The sequence below is a fragment of the Erythranthe guttata genome, chromosome 6 (genome assembly GCF_056151865.1).
Source record: "Erythranthe guttata isolate IM_541 chromosome 6, IM_541, whole genome shotgun sequence".
NCBI classification, from domain to species: Eukaryota; Viridiplantae; Streptophyta; class Magnoliopsida; order Lamiales; family Phrymaceae; genus Erythranthe; species Erythranthe guttata.
In genome coordinates, this window is record NC_142538.1 from 5,529,317 (window position 1) to 5,552,138 (window position 22,822).

At 36.9% G+C, this 22,822-nt stretch overlaps 4 protein-coding genes and 1 long non-coding RNA gene across 9 annotated transcripts; 3 read left to right on the forward strand and 2 right to left on the reverse strand.

Annotated features, from left to right (window-relative positions):
• Positions 1-161: 161 nt before the first annotated feature.
• LOC148769955 (uncharacterized) lies at positions 162-1,656 on the forward strand. Its single transcript, XM_088819649.1, has 2 exons — positions 162-684; positions 769-1,656. Exons 1-2 carry the CDS (start codon positions 259-261, stop codon positions 1,579-1,581), a joined length of 1,239 nt encoding a protein of 412 aa, XP_088675775.1. The 5' UTR covers positions 162-258; the 3' UTR covers positions 1,582-1,656.
• A 3,743-nt stretch (positions 1,657-5,399) lies between these two features.
• LOC105977922 (uncharacterized) lies at positions 5,400-7,991 on the reverse strand. The gene is made up of 5 exons (XM_013003322.2): positions 7,664-7,991; positions 6,698-6,959; positions 6,409-6,605; positions 6,097-6,284; positions 5,400-5,935 (listed from the first exon to the last, which is right to left on the reverse strand). Exons 1-5 carry the CDS (start codon positions 7,759-7,761, stop codon positions 5,649-5,651), a joined length of 1,032 nt encoding a protein of 343 aa, XP_012858776.1. The 5' UTR covers positions 7,762-7,991; the 3' UTR covers positions 5,400-5,648.
• Positions 7,992-9,335: 1,344 nt separating this feature from the next.
• Positions 9,336-10,702, forward strand: LOC148769956 (uncharacterized). Of its 4 annotated transcripts, none has more exons than XR_016031517.1 (4): positions 9,336-9,398; positions 9,457-9,569; positions 9,702-10,315; positions 10,463-10,702. It is a non-coding gene; the product is annotated as an uncharacterized LOC148769956 (long non-coding RNA). The 4 variants fall into 4 exon arrangements; XR_016031515.1 differs by having other exon boundaries at positions 9,705-10,315; XR_016031518.1 differs by having other exon boundaries at positions 9,457-9,560.
• Positions 10,703-14,945: 4,243 nt separating this feature from the next.
• NPQ6 (YCF20-like protein (DUF565)) lies at positions 14,946-16,367 on the forward strand. 2 transcript variants are annotated; one of them, XM_088819651.1, is made up of 3 exons: positions 14,989-15,085; positions 15,469-15,584; positions 15,664-16,367. In XM_088819651.1, the coding sequence occupies exon 3, from the start codon at positions 15,710-15,712 to the stop codon at positions 16,166-16,168; it is 459 nt and encodes a 152-aa protein (XP_088675777.1). In that variant the 5' UTR covers positions 14,989-15,085; positions 15,469-15,584; positions 15,664-15,709; the 3' UTR covers positions 16,169-16,367. The 2 variants fall into 2 exon arrangements, with proteins under 2 accessions (XP_088675776.1, XP_088675777.1); XM_088819650.1 differs by lacking the exon at positions 15,469-15,584 and having other exon boundaries at positions 14,946-15,085.
• Positions 16,368-16,424: 57 nt separating this feature from the next.
• Positions 16,425-18,342, reverse strand: LOC105977932 (pentatricopeptide repeat-containing protein At2g29760, chloroplastic). The gene has a single exon (XM_013003331.2). The coding sequence runs from the start codon at positions 18,278-18,280 to the stop codon at positions 16,481-16,483; it is 1,800 nt and encodes a 599-aa protein (XP_012858785.2). The 5' UTR covers positions 18,281-18,342; the 3' UTR covers positions 16,425-16,480.
• Between the last annotated feature and the right edge of the window lie 4,480 nt (positions 18,343-22,822).

Consider the following 22,822-nt stretch of genomic DNA (forward strand, 5'->3'; position numbering starts at 1 on the left):
GTGGAGGGGGCACACGGACGAATGAAAAGGGATGTGCGTAATTCAACTGGCACATTTGTGGATTTGTATACGAAAGTCCACAATCAAATTGTCGAACAACACAATGACATCAAGGCTTCCTTTGAAGTAAGTAAAAATACTTACGAGCACAGTTTCAAAACGTTGATATACAATGAGCTTCGTGGAAGTATCTCAAAATACGCTCTACAACTACTCAAAGTTGAGGTGGACAATGCGAAACTATTGCAACCGAGCGATATGGGTTGTAGTTGCGCCATTCGAACAACCCACAGTCTACCATGTCGCCATGAACTTCATGAGTATGTTGTTGTGAACAAATGTCCTATCCCACTTGAGTTAATAGGCTCGTATTGGAAACACATGAGTATGGAGCCCGTCGCGACCACAGGCCAAGTCATCCTACCAACCATCGACGAAGAATTATCGGAATACCAGAAGCTCTTTGAATGTGCCGATCTCGATGCAAAAACTCGATTGCGCAACCATTTGAGACATTTTACCCACCCAGAGAAGACTAACCTTACGGAGCCAAGTGAAAAAGTTGTTAGCAAAGGTCGACCGGCAAAAAGTAGGAAAGACAAATCAAGCACTCGGGACAAATCACATTTTGAGTATGTGGAGCCAAAGAAAAAAAAATCGAAGCAAGCTAGTTGTTCTCCAAAGGTAAATGTCGCTACTATCGTCTCATTTCATTGAAGTTGTATTTTATAATTGTGCTGAGTTGTAATGAAATGTAATATACTGCAGCTTATACCTGTACTGATGAGATTACGAGGGCATTCGAATGATTCTTTCAACACTATACCAACTCAAGAGTCAGGAAAAAGCACTATACCGACACAAGAGTCGGTCAAACCATTATTTGAAGATGCAGATGTGGGATTGCCACCAGGTTTGATCGGCAAGAATAAGTACATTGACACGATCCATCCACGATTTCGTATGCACGTTCGAGAAATCATCAATGTCGGTTCAGATGGACACTGTGGATTTCGGGCAGTTGCCTCTATGATGGGATTTGGAGAAGATGAATGGGGTCGAGTGCGAGATGACATGCTACGGGAGTTGACTTCTAATTTTTCCACTTACACGACCATGCACCGTGGCGAAGAAACCGTTAGAAGCATGCAAGCTATTGTGAGTAACTGGGATGTTCCTGCAACTCGTGATCATTGGATGTCTTTGCCAAATATGGGTCATGTAATTGCTTCAACATACAATATTGTGCTTGTCTACTTATCCAAGTATCAGTGTCTCACGTTCCTTCCCCTATTGAGCGATCCAAAGCTTTTCAGCGAGAGGCAAGAGCACGGTATGGCATTCGTCGACAACTGTCACTTCGTGCATGTTGTATTGAACAAGAATTGTCCAATACCTCCTATCGCCGATTATTGGTACCGGTGTCATGATCCTAAAGCTGATGGTTGGAAGCCTGCAGAAATGGATGGTCGGATTACAGCATTTCGAGAATTAATAGGTCAAAATGTTGCCACGCGAGAGAGTTTCGAGATTATTACTATATCAGACAATGGTGATAGTTCTCCCAACATAAATATGTAAAGTTACTGGTGATACATTCAATGTTATTAAGTGTTGGGTTTTTATTTGAAAAAACTATGTTTTTTTTTTAAACCCCAAATATATTGCAATGTAACATAAAAAACACATGTAAGTATTTTTGGACAAAAAAAAAAAAAAATTTGCAATTTTTTTTAAAAAAAAAAAATGTATACAGCTCAAATTCGACAGCTAGCTGTCGAATTACACACAGTAATTCGACAGCTAGCTGTCGAATTTGAGCTGTTTACAATTTTTTTTTTTTTTTGAAAAAATTGCAATTTTATTTTTTTTTTGTCCAAAAACACTTAGATGTGTTTTTTATGTTACATTGCAATATATTTGGGGTTAATTTCAAAAAAAAAAAAAAATTTGCAATTTTTTCACAAAAAAAAAAAATTGTATACAGATCCAATTCGACAGCTAGCTGTCGAATTACTGTGTGTAATTCGACAGCTAGCTGTCGAATTGGATCTGTATACAAATTTTTTTTTTTTTTGAAAAAATTGCAATTTTTTTTTTTTTGTGCAATTAACCCCAAATATATTGCAATGTAACATAAAAAACATATTGTAAGTGTTTTTGGACAAAAACAAAAAATTACAAATTTTTAAAAAAAAAAAATTTTTTGATACAGCTCATATTCGACAGCTAGCTGTCGAATTACTGTGTGTAATTCGACAGCTAGCTGTCGAATTTGAGCTGTATCAAATTTTTTTTTTTTTTTGAAAAATTTGTAATTTTTTTTTTTTTTAGTTTTGTGAAATTAACCCCAAATATATTGCAATGTAAGATAAAAATAATTTGATACAAGACTAATCCCAAATATATTTCAAATTATCAAAAATATTTTCATTTAAAACAACCAAAATCCATATAAAACTAAATTAAAAAGCAAGTAAAACAAATAAAATTCATAAAACAACATCCATCTAAAAAAATACAAGACTAATCCTGTGTTTTTTTCTTCCTACTAAACACGTGTTTCAGAACCGCCTGTGGGGCATCGGACGAGCTCGATGGCGGTGGAAGTGGCCCTATCGAGCTACCTGGAGGTGGTGGTGGTGGGGCATCCGGCTCGATCAATCTGACAATATCATTTAGGGTCCCCCACATGACCGTATGAGCGTCGGATGGCGCAAGTCCCCGCACCTCGCTAAGTGTACCCTTCACCAACTCCAAAATTTGTGAAAGTTGGACCTCCTTATCGGTACCACCCTCTGGACGAGCTTCATGGGGTCGAGGTCGATCCGCCTGGGGTCGAGGAGGATGGGCTCCATGCCTACTCAGTTGTAACATGCATCTGGGTCGGAACCAATTCATGTAGTCCGGCGAAGTGTCCGCCTCCCCGAGTTCAATTTCAACGGACCTCGACTCCTCGTCCAGACAATACTCCTCCCACCGATCAGAGAATCGTTCGCCGTACGCAACGAAAATTGAGTTCTGGACCGGTCGACCTTTGCTAACTAGAGCTTTGTACATATCTTTTGACATGTATGCACGACCTGGAATGATTTGCACCCGGTTGAACTGCCTCAACACTCTGTCCGGATGATATGCCTCGAAGTGGTCCATGCAACATATCATCCCACTAAACCAAGCAGAATCTGGCATCGGGAAACGATCACGAATAGCCGTATACGGTGACCATATAACCTATTAAAATAAATAAAAAATTAGATGTAAAAACCTACTTAAGTAGTAATAACAAATTATTAAACTGGTATGTTACCTGATCGGGGATCAAATCATCTAATCGAGATCGCAGGTACGACGCTCGTTCAGGCGTTGAAGTAGTCTTTGACTGAGGCTCCCATCGGCTCGCTAATGGCCCCTCGAATTCCGTCTTCAATGTGCCACCCCCCAAATAAGGAAAGTGCTCGTAAATCCATGACTGAAAGAGCGTCAGCCAGCCAGCCATCGAGTTCGTTGATTTTTGTGAGGCTGAGGAAAGCTCATCGTACAACCGGCAAAGACATGCAGTGCCCCAAGCATACTCGCCGATCCGATCCAAATCAGATACAAGATTTAGGTACTCAACGCTTACCATATTGCCCGTCTTGTCGCACAGTATAGTACACCCGAGCAAAAATAACAAATACGCCCGAATGGCGTACGTCCTCTTCTCCGCACTATCTCTCATGGTCACTTTGCTAAATTTAGCCTTCAACCATTCCAACTTGACCGCTTTCTTCTTGTTTACATCGTCCAGGTACTCACCTAGCAACTGGAACATCAAAGTACTGGGAATGGTTTTGGAATCACGGACCAAACGCTCGCAGGATACGGTACGCCCAACAACTGCCAAACCGACCAACGAACTCACATCGTCAAGTGTGATGGTCATCTCTCCAACAGGTAAGTGAAATGTGTTGGTAGCTGGCTGCCATCTCTCTACGAAGGCTCTAAGTAGATGGCCGTCCACAGTGTTGTACGATGCCTGTACAACTGACATTAAACCACATCTTTGTACTACCTCTTTAATAAACGGCGCCGGCTCCCAACCTTTCAAAGTTGTTGTGTGATTTCGTATTCGAAATTCTGAGCCGCGCTCCGAACGATCTGGCCCTCCGTTCACAATATGATAAGCAATGTGCTTATCAAATTTTGTGTACAATTCCGGTATCTCGGGACCTAGGACCGGTTCATTGCTCGAATCACCAACTTGTACAGTCGAATGTAGAGCCGGCACCGGATTCGTTGACGAAGAACCCTCTCCAGACTTCTTCTTGGTCGTGGTCTTTTTCTTGGTCGTGACTGCTATGCCCTTGCCTTTATCGGATAATTCCTTCCTCTTTTTACGGTTCGAGACAGTCGGAGGTATACGAGGTTGACGTGGTTCTTCCACTGCAAAATAACACACAAATAAAAATTAATATACATAATATAAACACAAGCAAATAAAAATAGGAAGAAAAAAAAAAAAAAAAAAAAAAAAAAAAAAAAAAAAATCACAGTTCAAATTCGACAGAAACCTGTCGAAATATGGGGTAATTTTCGCCAGTTAACTGTCGAAAATGGATTTCATTTTCGACAGGTTGCTGTCGAAAATGCAACCCATTTTCGACAGTTAACTGTCGAAAATTACAAAATCCAAACTCAACATTTTTACCATTTTCGACATCTACATGTCGATTTTGGATGAATTTTCGACAACAACCTGTCGAAAATTCATCGAAATTCGACATGTACAGGTCGAAAATGGAGAACGAAGAACCGACCCACGAATCTCAAATCAATGCTCAAATCGACTGAAATCAGATGCACCCATTACTAATTAACGATCATTCTAACCTAAAACAACCAAATCCTAATTACCCATATCAAACATTCAAATCTTAAATAAATATTAAAGAAAAAAAAAATCGAAACAACTATAACTTACTATTCGAAGACGACGACGGCGGCGGCTTTGGGCGACGTTGGGCGGCGTGGGCGGCGTTAGGCGGTGTTTGGCGTCGGCGTCCGGCGGCGGCGATGGTTGGAGCGGCGGCGGCGGCGTCGGGCGGCGTGGACGGAGGGAGGTTGACGGAGGGAGTTTTTTGTGTTTGATTTTTTTTTTCTTTTTTTTTTTTTTTTATTTGGTTTTCAAATAGGTAATTTCAAAGAAAAATTAATGTAATTAGTATTTTGTATGAAAGGGTATTTTTGTACTTTTATTTTTATTTTGGTATTAAAGTAAGAAAAAACTTAAAAATATGTACTCAATTGTGGTTTTCAACTAGGTAGTATTCAACTAAGCAAAAGTTAGTATTCAAAATAGTTGCCCCCTTAAATATTAAATGATATTTAGATTCTATTGAGTGATAATCCATCTTGTCTTGATCATTAATTAATTCTGATTAATTTATTTAGTAATTTGTAGGTGTCAATTATTCTTTTTTAATAAACACAAAATGCACTGAATAAACTCGATTCTCCTACAATCATTCACAAATAACACTGAGAAATAATTTTAACATAAAAAAAAAAAGTTTCTTGATAGGCCCACAATTGCCCTAATTCCTAATCATTGATCTTAACGAAACGTGGAAAATAGATCGACGGGTCCGTATTCGACGGAACCGAAGCTACTTTGTCTTCTTGACGAGAATCGACGTTCTGAATTCGCTGTCGTCGCGTGCAAAACTCCACCATAGGTAGGTCAAAGGAATCATAATTGCATGACCGAGTGCACGAGAATCAACCAGTTCCCAATACGGGGCAAAATCGTAAATCTCCAAGAGTACTGCTAAACCTCCACCGAGTACAACCACCCACAGCTTCCAACGCGCGGGGTGACGACTCACACCTCCCCAAACTGCCCACACCACAATCTGCACTACACTCATCGCCACACTAACTTTCATATTCCATCCTGTGAAAGAATATAATATTATATAAAACTCGGAATGTAATATTTTTTCCCAAATATACACGTAAAATTTCTCAACGGGCCGACAATATTACACTACTCGGAAAATAACAAATTTCTATATAAAATACTACTGAATAATAATAGGGTTTTAATGTGCTTACCATAGTCGAGCTCGTAGAAGTTCAAGTACAAGATATGGGTTGCGACAAAAGCAAATATGGGAGCTAAAACCATAACCCTAGCAGCCTCGATTCTCACATTGAAAGCTCGTATTATAGCTAGAAATATGGAATATCCCTTTAATGCCACGTCAGACGATATATCCACCTTCTCCGTCAACTCAACATCTCTGCATAATACAAAAAATCCCAACACTTAAAAATCTACAAAATTAAAACGGAAAGGAGGGAGTATATAATTGTAACTGCAATTGCAAATTATGACGAAAAACACTGATGTTAAATATATCTCACCGTGTGTGGAAAACTGCAGTCCAAAACCAAGCATTCATTGCAAAGACGGCGTACAAATGCCACAGCCCAGTGTACTCGTAATACGTCTGTTTGTTAGGTCTAAACGGCAGTTTATAGTTCACAAGAATGAAAAACGACACCCATCCATGAAACTGCACCGCAAGATTAACAGCAGAGAGAGCCACAGAAACCGGTTCCTAGAAAAAATCAACTCCATTATATATATACATATATATGTATGTATGTATATATCAGAAGAAATAAAAGAAACCGTGAAGTTTTGTTATACCTGAATCCCGTATATGCGTTTGAACGGCCATTTCCCGTGATATTTCTCAGGCTCGTGGCCGATTTTCTGTCTTTCTTCTTCTCTGGATAACATGCAGTGATAACGGCAGTCACTAAGGCAACCCCATTGCTTCCACTGTACGTAGAGCGGTTCTTGTAGATACCATGGCCCGTTTGTGGAATCTCCGCTTGAGGAAAAATTGCAGTGTTTAAAACATTTGCTCCCCACACATCCCGTTTTCTCGCATTGCTTTAAGCAAGACCTAGCAGCACCGTTGAATATCCGTGATATAAATCAATTTCAAGTAAATATTCCCAAAATTAATGGTTCCGATTTTCGACGTAATAAGGTTCGTTGATGAAGGTTTCGAAGGTGTGAAATAAACAGCAAACTGCTAGATATAATTTGCCTAGCTAACTTATAACGAAAAAAGAGAAAAAAAAAAAGGCGAAGCAATAGGAAGGTTTCGACTTTCTGCGATAACCGTATCTTTACTTTGACGATCGAAAGTTCACCTGAAACTCGTTAATGGAAACTCCTATACAGACACAAGTTTCATTTATTTAACATTTATTATTGAACTGGCTAGGTATCGATTTGGCAACAGCCATCATTTTATTTTATTTTATTATCCCCATAACCTCAAAATCTTGTATCTAAAACTAAATTCATAGCTTTAATTCTTAATAAGCCCTAATTAATAATCATCAATTATGTAATCAGTATGTACCACTATTTGTGGGAGAATAACAATTGGCAACACACACACACACGCACAAAGTTTGGGCATTACTGAAATTAATTGCAGACACTAAAAATTACAATCTAAGCTCAAACAATCCAAACAAGCAAATCATCAAACACCTGCCGTGCATTATCACTCTGCAATTATCAGGAATTCAAAAGGACACAAATTAACACTACTAAAAGCGATTATCAGCTTAAAAGCAGAGCCGGAAAGCTTACTGGTAAAGGGGATCAGCATCACCGGGGCTGCCATGGAGCAACACGAAAAGGGAAGAGAGTGCAACCAGAAAAATTAGGAAAAAACTTCGACCCATCATCAGATTCAAGTTGAAAAGTCAAAAGGGACGGTGGGTTCTTCAAAGATTTAATTTTTATCAATTTCTTGATTTTGATCGATCAACTTCCCAATAAATTGGAACAATTGTCCGACTATTGGACTTTACTATATGTAAAGGTTGAGGATAATGATTGTGTAAATTGTGTTTCTCTTTTCTTGGATTTTTAGTGAGATACATCTTTGTCTAGTGGTCGTGGAGGCGACGAACACAGATTATAATTAATTATAATCATTTTTTATTTATTAGTATTATTATTAGGGTAATTATAACCACCCCTGAGGTATGGTCAAATTACGAAAACTCCCATCTTGTTTGGATAATTACAATCCCCTCCTCAACTCATCAAATTTAGTGGAATCTTCGAGATTGATATGTCTATTGGTCCAGCCCAATAGACCCATATTTACTGGGCCACATGCCCAATTTAATAGCTATTTCTACGGAAGTCCAATCACATCCGAATAAGGTTGAGCCCGATAAATTGATCTCGGCCCAATCAATAGAGTATAAATACAACTTAAGTTTGTTTAATGAAGGTACGCTATTATTATTCAATCAATTCTTCTATTCGAATTCTCTCTACAATTACCGACTATCCGCACGTCTGACTTGAGCGTCGGAGGGGTTTCCGCCGGATCAACCCCCGGCCTAGTTCACGTGTTCTTTGTTCGCAGGTATCTCAAGGTCATCTAGCACGTGAGCAGTGATCCACTTTGCTCTCCCAGCTCCCTCGATCTCAACTATTTAAGGTGATCTATTTTTACACTACACCAAAATGGACATTTTCTAAATGCACAAATTTGTGATTTCCAACGGATATATCCGTTAGTAATTACTAATGGATAATATCCGTTAGAATTAAACATATACGTTACAATTAATAATAAACTGTTTTTTCTTGAAATTGTAAAAGTTTAATAATAATTCTAACAGCAAATTTCCGTTAGTACGTACTATACCAAATATTATAATTACTAAATTTAATAAATTAAAATCAATTTCACCTCAAATATTTTGCCGTTTCCCTTTTATCTTTCATTTGCTTCTGCACATTTCTTTTTCAATTTTCCATTTCCCTTGTTTTAACAGTACAACCTTTGATTGCTTGCCATCTTTCCTTTCAACCTTTGCCGCCGCCGCCATCGCCACCGTCGCCGCCGCAAAGCCCTCCACTATTTCAGGTTTTCTCTTTCTTCCAATGGTATTCGCGTGTTAGGTTTTTTGAAGAACATGCCCTAAATTTGATTTTGTTTTTAAAACTAAGTGAAGTTTTAATTTATTTAGGGTTCTTAATCAAATGTAGTGTCTATCGTCATATGTATTTTCGATTTCGTTCACCATCGATCTGTATCATACGGTTATTTTACCAACCTAAAAAACGCACATTATATTGAGTATTGATACCCCTTTTGAGTTTTGATTTTTTTTTCATGGGTGCCTGTTTGTTTTATCGATTGCAAAATTAAAACTGACAGTCTTCTGGTGCGTTTTATGGAACTAGATGTATAACTTTAGTTTTTTTTCTTTTTTTTTTTTTTTTTTTTTAATATTTTGTCTGCCGTAGAAGTGGAGATACAAGGTTGGTCGGCTGAGGTTGTATAGGTTTGCTTTCAAGTGTAAGATCTCTAATATATATGGGTAAATGAATGTATTCATTTATTTGTATTTGTGCAGGCGAACTATGGGCCATATCTCAAGGAGAAGGCTCGAGACATCCTCAGAACATATTATCATGTGTGAAAAGATTTGCATTGTATTGATGTTGCTACATTAACTAGGTATACAAGGTGATTGGACACGAATTGAGATTTACTACTCCCCTTTGCTCCCCTTTTAATGAACTAGCTATATCAATTTTTCTTTATTCCAAAATTCTGTCAATTATATGTTTATCGAGATTTTGATTTGGGCATTTAAAGTAGGAGACCTGGGAGATTTGACAGACAGGTCACCGTCGATAGGCCTGAGGTTGCTTGTAGAATACAAATTCTTCGATCTTCGGGTCAGTTATCTCTTATGAAAACTGTTATTTACTTCGGGTTAATATTCTATAAATGTATATGCTTCAGTTTGAAATGCTATGGAAATAGACTGTTGTGCAGATTTTGTCCAATTTCGAGTTAATTTATATTGCCTTTAGGTGTCTTCATCTAAATTTCAAATATTGCTTCAAACTTGTTATATTTTCAGAGGTTTTGGTTGGATTAAGGTAGAGATGCTCTTTGCTTTATTCTTAGTAAATTTCTATCTAATTATCGTTCTTGCATGAGAAGGATGTTGAATTTTCATTCTCTGTAAGTATTTGTAGCAATGAAGACTTTGCAGCTGTGAGAAACATTGGATCTGGAAAGAAGTTGGAGAAATTTCTCTTTGTATGTCTTTTTCTTGTATTTGAAGAGGTATACCCCAATGATGAAACCATGCTTCTTATTACGTAACTTTCTTTTGTATGCAGATATCGAATATATGATTTTCAGCTTGTGAGTTTTATCAAAGGGTACTTGCTGCGACTTGTTAACATTGCTTTATTCAAGTAATGTTTGTTTCATGAATGTTGATCTACTATGAATTTTCAATTAGATACTGGATTTTAGTTCCATTTATTTTGTATAATTTTTTTTTTCACAGAAAATAGCAGTCATTACTATTCTAATTGATTTCTTTTTGCAATGTCAATCAGGGTATAAAGTGGAACATACCAAGTTTACTGCAGAAAAAAATTACCATGTTGAAGAAATTGAGGAAATTAGAGTTGTGGAAGTTGGGATATGGTCCTATAGAGTTAAGCAAGATATGAGTTGCAAGTAATGTGGGAAAGATGGCTTTTCAACCAACAAAAACAATGCCTGGAAGAATATCTTTTTTTGATAATCCAATTATTTTATTCTGCTGATAGATGTTGATGTATGAGCTACAGAAGATGTCAATTAAATTTGTTAAACTCATTTATTTATTTTCAGTTGTATTTTTTAATATATATATATATATAATAATAATAATAATAATAATAATAATAATAATAATAATAATAATAATAATAATAATAATAATAATAATAATAATAATAATAATAATAATAATAATAATAATAATAATAATAATAATAATAATAATATTACCATTTTCTTGAAAATGGTAATATTTTTTTTTAATTAATTTGTCATAAAAATTCTAACAGCTATATCCGTTAGGAATTTTTCTAGAGCCATTACAAATTATAACCGTTAGAGTTACATTTCTAATGGATACAAGCGTTAGAAATATTTATTTTTTCTAACAGATGTTATAATTTTCCCAACGCTTTATATCCGTTAGAAATTTTGCACCTCAAATTTCTAACGCAGTATTTCTAACGGTTTTTCGCCATTACATATAATTTTTCTAACGGATATATCCATTAGGAAATAGCTTATTTGGTGTAGTGTTAGCATCATCATAATGGCGCCGTCTGTGGGAAAGCATACAAGATCACGTAGCGAGCATGATGTCCCTGAGTCATCTACTCGGAGAGAACGTACCAATGCTAACATCCTTCCACCTCGTGGAAGCTCTGGCTTGCCACTTACTCCTCGTAATCAGGATCCACCTCGCGAGGTTCAGGTGAATCCCCCTCGGGATCCACCACTCGTCGAGCCTCCACTACCTGCTCCACCGCTCCTTGTTTCCCGAACGGTTCAAATAACCGAAGAGGCTCTCCAGCACATGATTGCGGAAGTTTCGGCTCGTGCTGCCACTGAAGCAGTGGCACAATATATCGCCACAACGGGAGTCAGCGCTCCCCTTGCATCTCCACTCGTGCCACAACATCCTCCACCGCCAGCGGATACCGCATCCACCTCAAACCCTAGGTCTCGAATGCAACAATCTACTCATCGCCAAAATGGACGAACTGGGCGACAAGACCCACGTTCACCTTCAAGAGGTAACGCCTCACGCCAACGAGCTCCTCCACGCAATGGAGGAGATGATGAAATTAACAGTCGGGTGTCTCGTTCAAATCACCTTCCCCACATAGGTAATCCCATTGGTGGAAGGGCGATACCTCCAATAAGGCGCAGTCCCTTCACTGTCGCAATAATCAATGAGATACTACCCCAACGGGTAAAGGTCTCGAGTCTACCGCAGTTCGATGGAACTAGTGACCCACAGGAGCACCTTGAAAAGTTCTACGCCATGGCAGATCTATATGGCCCAACTGATGCGGCGATGTGCAAGATGTTTCGCACAACGCTCTCTGAACGAGCATTGAGCTGGTTCAACTCCTTGCCCACTGGGTCAATTGAAGCTCTCTCCCAACTAACGGATCGCTTCACCCACCATTTCTCTATCAACAAAGAGTACGCTAAGACTCCTGTGTACCTCTTCACTATCACCCAAAGAGAGGGCGAGACCCTCCGCAACTACATTCAACGATTTGTAGAGGCATCTCACAAAATTCCTAACGTGGGAGGAAGCATGCTCGCTGGAATCATTCAACAAAATTTGAAGGAAGGTAGATTCAAGGAATCCATTGCAGGAAGACCTCCAACCAATCTGGAAGAGCTACTAAGTCGCGCTGAGAAACACGTGCGCATCGAAGAAGCTTCGACCCCCGCTCCTCCCAAAAGGAAAAGAGATGAAGATCACTTCAGCACCCGACGACGAGATGGCCGACGACAATCGTCGACATCTCATTGACAATCTCCTTCTACATCTCTGGACTTTTAATGATGTCAATGACACTTGGAGTCTCTAGAGCTCATAACATTGTTAGTGATCGCATCATCCTAAACTGGGGGGCTATCCTACCTTAAGGATGATGCATTCTCACATTTCTACATGAATTGGACGAAGCATCTATATCATCTATTTAGTACAAGTTTAGTTATTTTGAGCGATTCGCTCCCAACTTGTTTAGTTACATTTGCCTCAAGTAGGCTTGTAACCTTCACATTTTCAAGCAATGAATAAAACAAATTATTTCCCTTACACTCGGTGTTATTACTCAACAACTACATAATTATTATCTCAAGTCAACATTAACCCTGGGAACACTTAGAGATTTTATAATGATCTATATAGCCTGGCCAGCTTGATTTTATAAACTTCTCTATCTGTCTTTATTGGGTTCTACATTTAAAACGTGGCCACGGTCCTAACATATTTACGACCCATGAGGTCTAACAAGGGGCACGATCCCCATCAAAAAATCTTGAGAGTCTGATCCCCTCATCAAGTACATCACGCACAATGCTAAATGTAAACACATATAAGCAACGCGTCAAACCAATGACAACGTCATACAAAATAAACGTCAAATGAAATAGTAATTGGCAAACCCATCTACTCTAAATATGAAGACAAAATGAAGAACCTACAATTCCACTCACCTTGGGCCACGTGCCATAAAAAAAAACAAAAAAAAGAAAAAAGAAGATGAAGAACAATGAAACAAGAAAAACAAGAAGAAGAAAAAAGAAGAAAAAAGAAGAAAAGAAAAAAGAAGAAGAATTAGAAGAAGAAGAAAGAAGGAAGAAAAAAAAAAAAAAAAAAAAAAAAAAAAAAAAGGAAAAAAAGTACTGTACGCGCGGTACCCCCCCCCCCCCCCCCCCCCCCCCCGCGCGTCGCGCGGTAACCCCCCTCCGCGCGTCGCGCGGTACCCCCGCGCGATCGCGCCCCACCCCACCCTAACCACTCTTACTCTCTCTCTCTCCTCCCTACCCCTACCCCTACCAGCCCCACCCACCCTCTCCTCCTCTCTCTCCTCCCTACCCCTACCCCTACCAGCCCCACCCACCCTCTTCTCCTCTCTCTCTCCTCCCTACCCCCCTACCAGCCCCACCACCCACCCCACCCAACTTTATCATTCTCTTTCCACCACCCCACATGGGTTATACCCGCAACCCCACCTACCCCCTTTTCTCTTTCCTTCTCTCTCCCTTATCTCTCCTGGCTCAACCTTCCACACCGGGTTCCGCCACAATATCTCCGGATAACACTAATCGCGTACTATCGGAACACGCGATTTCTTTCTCCGGTGCAAATTTTTACCGGAACTCGATCCAATCACCTTCCCTACGTCCATGACAGAAACAAGAAGATCGAGATACTTGTCTACTCTCGACACGATCCGGTTACTCTCTCCAATTCGCTCCCACATCAATTCGAGAGTGGGGGGCTTAATGATATGTCTATTGGTCCAGCCCAATAGACCCATATTTACTGGGCCACATGCCCAATTTAATAGCTATTTCTACGGAAGTCCAATCACATCCGAATAAGGTTGAGCCCGATAAATTGATCTCGGCCCAATCAATAGAGTATAAATACAACTTAAGTTTGTTTAATGAAGGTACGCTATTATTATTCAATCAATTCTTCTATTCGAATTCTCTCTACAATTACCGACTATCCGCACGTCTGACTTGAGCGTCGGAGGGGTTTCCGCCGGATCAACCCCCGGCCTAGTTCACGTGTTCTTTGTTCGCAGGTATCTCAAGGTCATCTAGCACGTGAGCAGTGATCCACTTTGCTCTCCCAGCTCCCTCGATCTCAACTATTTAAGGTGATCTATTTTTAGCATCATCATAGATTATATGGATTATTATCACTTTTGTACCCATTTTATCTTATTCGAACTCTACATTTTGAAGCAAGATGATCGTAATATGTGTTTTTTGGCTTGTATATATAAGATTGTGGTGCATCAGAAACTGTATTTTTACACAAAACGAGTATAAAATAGAACACATTTCACATAATCTAGATGATTATGTTGAATTTGACACCATACGGATGGAGGTGTAAGAAAAAATCATAGTTAAAGGGGGTAAATGTAATTATCCAAACAAGAGGGGTTTTCTCGTAAATTGACCATACCTCAGGGGGTGTTTGTAATTTACCATTATTATTATTATTATTATTATTATTATTATTATTATTATTATTATTATTATTATTATTATTATTATTATATATTATATATTATTATAATATATTATTATTATTATTATTATTATTATTATTATTATTATTATTATTATTATTATTATTATTATTATTATTTTGCATTTTTGGGCCTCCGTTTTGGTCAATAAGCCCAGCGAAGAGCGATTCACACTCACCCAGGCCTGGACTCATTACCGTTATCCAACTCATTACGACACCGTATCACATTTTTATGTGTGTGGGTCACAAATTTCCCCCCTTTTCATCTCTCTCTCTCTCGCTCTCTCTTCTCTCTCTCCTCACTCTATGTGAGTTAGCTAACGGCAAAGAATGATGGAGTCTCACTCGGCTGCGCCATCTGATTCACCATTTTGAGGTAGATTAAATGCTTGGACGAACTGTTATTCAGTTTTAATTTGAATTTGCTGCTTCAATTTATTGATTTCGTTTATAGTGCATTTTGATCCAAGGATTTCGATTTGGATTTGGATTTGGATTTGGATTTGAAAGTTGGGGAATAGGTTTTGTTAAATCATTCAAATCTATGCAACGCTAATCTTTTGAAGTCTGGAAAATTGAAGTGATTTTAGTTATTATAATTGTTTGGTTTAAGGGGATGATAATTAACTGTTATATATATATATATATATATATATATATATATATATATATATATATATATATATATATATATATATATGATATGTGTGTGTGTGTGTGTGCGCCTTACTTACATTTCGTGATTTTCAACGACATTAGGAAAATTTGGAGATTCGTCACTCGTTTTGTCCGAATCGAGAAGAAAAGCATCGAAATTTGGTTTTCTTTGTGGCTTTCACATTTCCTATTCCCGGATGTAGTTTTCGTAAGAAAATGTATGTTATTGCTTTTTCAAAGACTATGGTTGGGTTTTTTTTCGTTGATAATGAATTCATCTCGGTTTCTTTCTTCCAGGAAATTCTCATGGACTGACACGTACTAGCATATTTTTCTTCCCGTAATGGCGAATTCGATGGCTTTGACTTCAATTGGCCTTCTCAGATTCGGCGTAGTTACCAAGAAAAGCAATCGCCACCTAACTTATACTTCAAGATCCTCATCGAGATTCTCTAGGGTTCGAGCTGTGCAGGAAAGCGAAGGGCCTCGAAGATTAGTTGATATATTACGAATCATACCCGATGTATCGCGAAATTACTTCAAACGCCCTTCGAGAAGGGCACTTTTTGGAGGTATTTCCCTATTGGGCGGCTTCTATGTCGCCCAGACAATCTCTCTGTCTTTTGGGGCGTTGGGTGTGAACGATGTGATTGCTGCAGTGTTGTGTGTTTTGATCACGGAATATGTGACGAGGTTTTATTACAGCAGACCGAAGGTCACTTTTCCTATTGCACTTTTAAACAATTTCAAGATGGGCTTTACGTATGGTCTTTTCATCGATGCTTTCAAACTGGCCAGTTGATTCTTTTTTTTTCTTTTTTTTTTTTGTCGTCCTGAAATTTGTGTTCGTAAAGGGCTTGCTTATACATGGAACGATTGTGATAATTCTTTTTCGTGTCGGAACTTTAATTGATATGTTCCGAATGTATTCCAAGATCACTATAATTTTTTATAGCGTCCGTAATTATAGGATATTCATGCTGTAATTTACAGTTTTCGTACCTATGTCCTATACACATTTTTTTTTTCTGACACAACTACGCCAGAAGAAATTCGTCTTGTTGATCGGCAATAAACTTAACCAAACTGCAATAATCAAGCTCTACAACGAATTCTATTCTTCTCGTCTAGATATTTCTTGATTTGTTTCTATACAGCTCCAACCTAATGGCTTCTTCAAATCACCAATATCCATCAATTCCCTCATTTTCATAGCCTCGTCCCATCTATCTGCACTCGCGTACAGGTTCGAAGACAGCACATAATTCCCGCCATTGGTCGGATCCAACTCAATAAGCTTGTCCGAAGCAATCTTGGCTAAAACCAGATTACCATGAAGATTACAAGCACTGAGAAATTTCCTCCACACCACAATATCCGGAAACATGGGCATATTCTTCATGAACTCATATGCCCTGTGAAGATTTCCAGCCCGGCAAAAAAGATCCACCATACACCCATAGTGCCTAATTTCCGGCACCAATCCATAATTTTTTTCCATACTGCAGAAAAATTCGACTCCTTCATCCACCAAACCCGAATGAACACAAGCCAATAATATCCCGACAAAAGTTCCATGTACGGGCTTTATACCTTCTCTTAACATTCTAGAGAAGAGCTCAAGAGCAAGCTCAGAATCACCGTTCACTGCAAGACCAGATATGACTGAAGTCCATGACACCGGGTCCCTTTCTTTCATTTCATCGAACACCTTCCGTGCGTTCTCAACGGATCCGCATTTGCAGTACATGTCTATCAGAGCATTCTCCACATAAATATCTGATTTTACACCGTTACTGCTTACGTAATCGTGGAGCGATTTACCCACATCGAGTCTTCCTAAATGTGCACAAGCAGAGAGCACAGTAGCTACCGTGATTTGATCGGGCTTGACCTTGGCCACCATCATCCTCTGGAAGAGCCTAATGGCATCGTCGTGCAGGTTAGCTTGAGCGTACGCGTGGATCATAGAAGTCCATGAAATAACATCTCTCTCGGACATTTCGTCAAACAGTTTCTTGGCTGCAACTAAATCCCCTGATTTTGCAGCTCCCATAATCATCATATTCCAAGAAACAACGTTTCTCTTAATCATCGTATCAAAAAGATCACGAGCCGATGCGAAGGAGCCACGCCTCACGTGCGCGTCAATCAATGTATTGCCCAAGTACAAATCAATTTCAACACAGTTATCCTCAATATACTCCACCATAGAATCCACAAGATCCCATCTACCTAAATAGTTACACGCTAAAACAACTTTCACCATAGTCACAGAATCAGCCTTCACATTTTCGACTTTCATCGCGTCAAAAAGACCCAATACCTCCTCATACTTTCCACATTGACTATACGCACAGATCAACGAGTTCCAAGAAACCAAATCCCTCTCAGACATTTCATCGAACACCCTTCTGGCAAAACCCAATCCAACACAAAAACCATACATATGAATCAGAGCATTGCAAACATAAAGATACGATCCGAAACCAAGTTTAAGAACGTGAGCATGAACTCTTTTCCCGTACGAAACATCCGAGGCTCTGGCACAAGCTTTGCTCACGAATATAAAAGTGAGATTATCGCCACGCAATCCTAGCTCACGCATTTTATCAAACAGGACGAGTGCATCAACTGGGCTACCACTTTGACAGAGCCCGCGAATCATGTGATTGAAAATGGGCAGTGTAGGGTTGTCTACTGCGAAGAAAGCCGAACGGGCTTTGTTCATAGACGTTTGGGAGAGAGCGTAAGATTTGATAACTTGTGACATGGGTATCGGGTTTCTGTGCTGATTCGTTCTGATCAAGTGTCCGTGGAGCTCTCCGATCGGGTCATGGGGGATCCGGAATTCGGAAAACGGGTCGGGTTTTGCTGCCTTCGAGGTGGTGGTGCAGCGGCGAGCCAGTTTCATGAGCAAAAGTCGGTGGGAAAGCAAACTAAGGTCACGAGTCGGTGACGGTGTGATAGCCTGACTGCAGCGTGTGTGAATTATGATCTTGTGTGTTGTACATGTATGCATCCCGGGTTGTACCTTTCCAAATCTATCATTCTGTAGACTGTACCTTACATTTTCCTAGTTGAGCCTTTGCAAAATCCTACAAATTCGGTTGTAAATAGTTGATTTATCAGTTACAACTTTTGCAATTAATCTTTAATTTTCAACTTATTTATGTAAAATACGTTAAATATCCTACTAAATTTATAGGAATTATTTTGTAGAATCCCTCATTTCCAAATTATATAGAACTAACTACCAAGTGATTACACTCTAGGGGAACCCCTCCTCATTTCCAAAATATTTTGACATACCTCCTGGGTCACCCTGAAATCCCTATAATACCCTTTTAAAATCAGTTTTAAACCCTAGCCCAATACATTTCGGTCTCTCTCTTTCTCTCCCAGATTCAAAATCTCGCCTCCACAAACCTCCCACCGGCGAAATTGCTTCCCGGAGTCATAACTCCCTCTCCGGTGGTCGGAATTCGATGGTTTAACTACCCTTCGATTCTTCTCGTCGAGCTCTTTCTTTTGGTAGTGATTTCATTCAGTTTGAACCGCTGACCTGTTTTTGCAATTTTTTTTTCATTGGACGACGGTGGTCTTGCCGGAGGTGTATTTTGTGTTCCACCAGTCGAAATTTGACGGGCTACCCACTGTTGGATTCCTCTCGTCGAGATCTATATTTTCATGGTAATTTTGTTTATTTTTATGTTTTCAGATTTATTTCTATATTTTTTTTCATTTGTGGGCGCACGGAACCGTGGGTGGTTATTAGCGACGGCTAGGGTTTGGTAGGAGACGAGGGGGTGAGGAGTCACTGTCTGCTTGATTTAAAATCTGTAGCATTTCCCAGTAATAACCTCTCTCTCTATCTCTCGATCTCTTAGTGTTTGTTGATTTTTGAGTGTATTGATGTTTCTTCAAATTTTGTTGTTGCACTAAAGTAATTTTTTTTTTTTTTTTTTAATTTTGCAATTGCAGCGTAATGAAAACCATTGATCCTCTCCTTGAAGGTGTCAAAAATTTGGTTGAAGTTACATATGTTTCAAGTTACAGTGTTCAACAGACTGTATACATTACTATACATTACTATACATATAGTAACATGTAGTTACATATGCATATATTTGTGTATTTTCGATTTGTATTTTATTGGTTCTGAGATGATTTATAATAAAAATATTGAAATTTGTAAATTTTTGTTGGTGTTTATGCATTTCTTTTGTATAAGCCAGTATTCGTGTATGTATACAATTGATCGACTAAAAATATGGGGTAAAAAAACGAATATAACTACGAATTACTATAGATACTATAGTTACATGTAGTTATTTTCAGTACAATAAACATATTGTTTTGAAAATTAAAAAAAAATTAAAAAAAAATTAAATTTTTTTAAAAAAATTAAAAAAATTAAAAAAATTAAAAAAATAAATATATATAAATAAATTTAACAAACAAGTTTATTATTAAAAAAAATTAATAATAATAAATAAATCAGCGTAAATGATAAATGCAGGACCAAAAATATTGAATGCAGTTTGGTCGAAAATTGCATATAAGGGTTTGCTTCTCCAAGGGGGTATGTCAAAGGATAATTTGAGCTTGGGTTTATCCCTAGTTTATTTGGTGGCTAGGGGGTATATAAAATAACCTCAAATTTATAAAAGGTTTAATCCCATTTTACACCTGTGAAATAGAGCATTTTGGCACTTTGCATATTTGAAGAAAATTATTAGCACTTTACACCTTAAAACACAATAAATCATTCGTAATGCACAATGAATTGAATATTTAAAACTTATTAAGGGTCATTTCATTAATTATAGGTTTTTTTTAGGGTGCAAAAATTAAATATTTATTTGTTTCAACCTACAACCTAATTCGAGCTTATAAAGTGCGGAAAAAATAAAAGTCACACCGAAATACTGAAAAAAAATATTATATTATTCTTACGTGCTAAAATAAAATAGACTTTGATCACTAAATTGTTTAATTGATGTATATTTTATTGTAATTAGTGAAAATATTTTGTTGAAATCTAAGAAATGTGATTTTCAAATAACTGATAACAAAATAGCTAAATTATAATATATATATATATATATATATATATATATATATATATATATATATATATATATATATATATATATATATATATATATATATATATATATTTGTAAAATATTTTTCTGTGATAAACATTTTAATATGTTGACGGGATGTATTTTTATTTTTACACTTTATAGTTTCGAAAGGATTTATGAATAATTTTTTTTTAAATCATATTTCACATTTGACATCCTGAAAAAATACCATTAAAAATATTAGTAACATTCAATAGCTTTGGAAATTCACTCGGAGTGCATTATCCCGTATGAATGATTTATTTTTTTTCGAGGGTGCAAATTGTTTCCAAGAATGTAAAGTGCCAAAATGTTATATTTTGCAAAGTGGGATTAAGCTAAAACAATTTATTTCAAAAGAAACTAAAAAGCAAAAACAAAAAGATGTGTTTGCAAACACTTAAAGACAAATTATGAATTGAAATAAAAATTTCATAATCCATACATGTTCAAAAGCTTTTGCAAAACACTACAAAAATGAGATAATTATTAATCAAATATCATTAATTACAATAAAGAATAAAACATTAATATTCGCATCAACATATATATATATATATATATATATATATATATATATATATATATATATATATATATATATATACATACATATCAAACTCATATAAATTAAAATAAAACAAGTACGTCCACATTTAATCACAAGTCAATTCATTTTATTATATAAAAACATTGTAGTATACTTCTTAGTTCTTATCCCTTAAATGAAGTGAATTCATTCCTACGTCAACACATAGTTATATTTATTGATCTCAAGTTATTTAAAATACATATAAACATGCAACTTTATATTAAATATAAAAATCTATAAAAAAATAAATTAAATAAAAAAAGGTAGTCTAGTCCAACTCTAAAATGAGGAGAAGACTTTGTTTTTGCCCATAACAAAATTAGGACCATATTGGAATGGGATTGATTTAGAAATATGGTACATAATAGCCCTAAAACGTGGAACAAAATTAATTGACTTGGAAAAAATCCCATTGCCTTTTGTTTCTTCGAGCACGCCAATAAGCCAAGTCTATTGCCCTTTTACATAGAGTTGAATAATTTGGCCCAATTTGCAATCCATATGGTTTTATTCTCTAAGGTCTCGTTTGGTTGTTAAAATAAGCCATGGTTAATTAAATTGTTGGACTTAATTTAATGTTTGTTATCTCTAATAATTTGCCGGGTCGATCCGAAATTATATAATCATGGCTTATCTTGGCTTATCTTGCCTTCTAGTGAACTTTTTTTTTTTGGACGTGTTTCATTAGACTATTTAATCTTATCTTGGCTAATCTTATCTTGCCAACCAAACAGGGCCTAAGCTTCTGTTCGATTTAAATATGTTTTCTAGGATTAAACTATGTTGAATGAGGATCGTTTAATGGATTTGATTTTGATATAATGTTAAATGACCACTTCAACTAAAAACTTAGTTGTTAGTGAAACTTACGTATCATGTAATATTAATATTTTCAATAAAGTAGTTATTATAAGATTGAAATATATATTCTATGAAATTTTATTTGTATTGTTGAAAAATGGGAAGTTCAATAAATAATGTCTTGATTAGCTAAATTAGAGCCATATTATCCACAACTATAGGCTGACTCGAGAAATTATTGAACTAACTAAATATTCAACAAAGTCTACTTATTTCGATAAATCGTAGTTAATTTTAACCAAATGAGGCCTAAGTATCTTCAGATGAGGGGGTCTTCGTTGGGGTTCTCCTCGCTCTCTACATTGTCGACGATTATTATTGTATTATGACAGTTTTTTTTTCTATCATCATTATTTTTAATATTTAATAATATTTCCTGTGTTAGTTAATAATCGTCTCATTTCACATTTTCACAAGTATTAAGAAATCCAATAAGTGTTACTTGATTTTATGAAAAAACACATACAAAAAACTACAATAATATTTATCATTTAATGGTATTATAAGAGAAAGTTAATACTTAGAGTTGAATTTATCATTTAATGGTGTTATAGGAGAAAGTTAATACTTAGAGTTGAATTAATAAGATTAAAACATGAAGAAAAAAATTGCATTTAATGCAGTATTAGAAATCTAAAGTGACCGAGAGAGGGTTATTATTATGCTACATCCGGTGAAGGTTACACCGGGTGGATTTTTACCTTTGATCTACACACCAATATAGATGTGTGCATGTTGTGTGTATATGAATAGTAAAGATCGATCTAATGTATTTCACCGAGTATAGTATAGACCTGGCATAGACTATGGTCTAAAAATAATTTTCTAATGAATAGGTGGAGTGTAAATTAATAATCAATCAGTTATAAGT

Coding starts and splice junctions, on each gene's coding strand:
- LOC148769955 (XM_088819649.1), top strand. CDS start 259: ATGGGTTGTAGTTGCGCCATTCGAACAACCCACAGTCTACCATGTCGC. Junction 685..768: donor AAGCTAGTTGTTCTCCAAAG/GTAAATGTCGCT, acceptor AATATACTGCAG/CTTATACCTGTACTGATGAG.
- LOC105977922 (XM_013003322.2), bottom strand. CDS start 7,761: ATGATGGGTCGAAGTTTTTTCCTAATTTTTCTGGTTGCACTCTCTTCC. Junction 6,960..7,663: donor GATGCTGATCCCCTTTACCA/GTAAGCTTTCCG, acceptor CGGTGCTGCTAG/GTCTTGCTTAAAGCAATGCG. Junction 6,285..6,408: donor ACTGCAGTTTTCCACACACG/GTGAGATATATT, acceptor TGTATTATGCAG/AGATGTTGAGTTGACGGAGA.
- NPQ6 (XM_088819650.1), top strand. CDS start 15,710: ATGGCGAATTCGATGGCTTTGACTTCAATTGGCCTTCTCAGATTCGGC.
- LOC105977932 (XM_013003331.2), bottom strand. CDS start 18,280: ATGAAACTGGCTCGCCGCTGCACCACCACCTCGAAGGCAGCAAAACCC.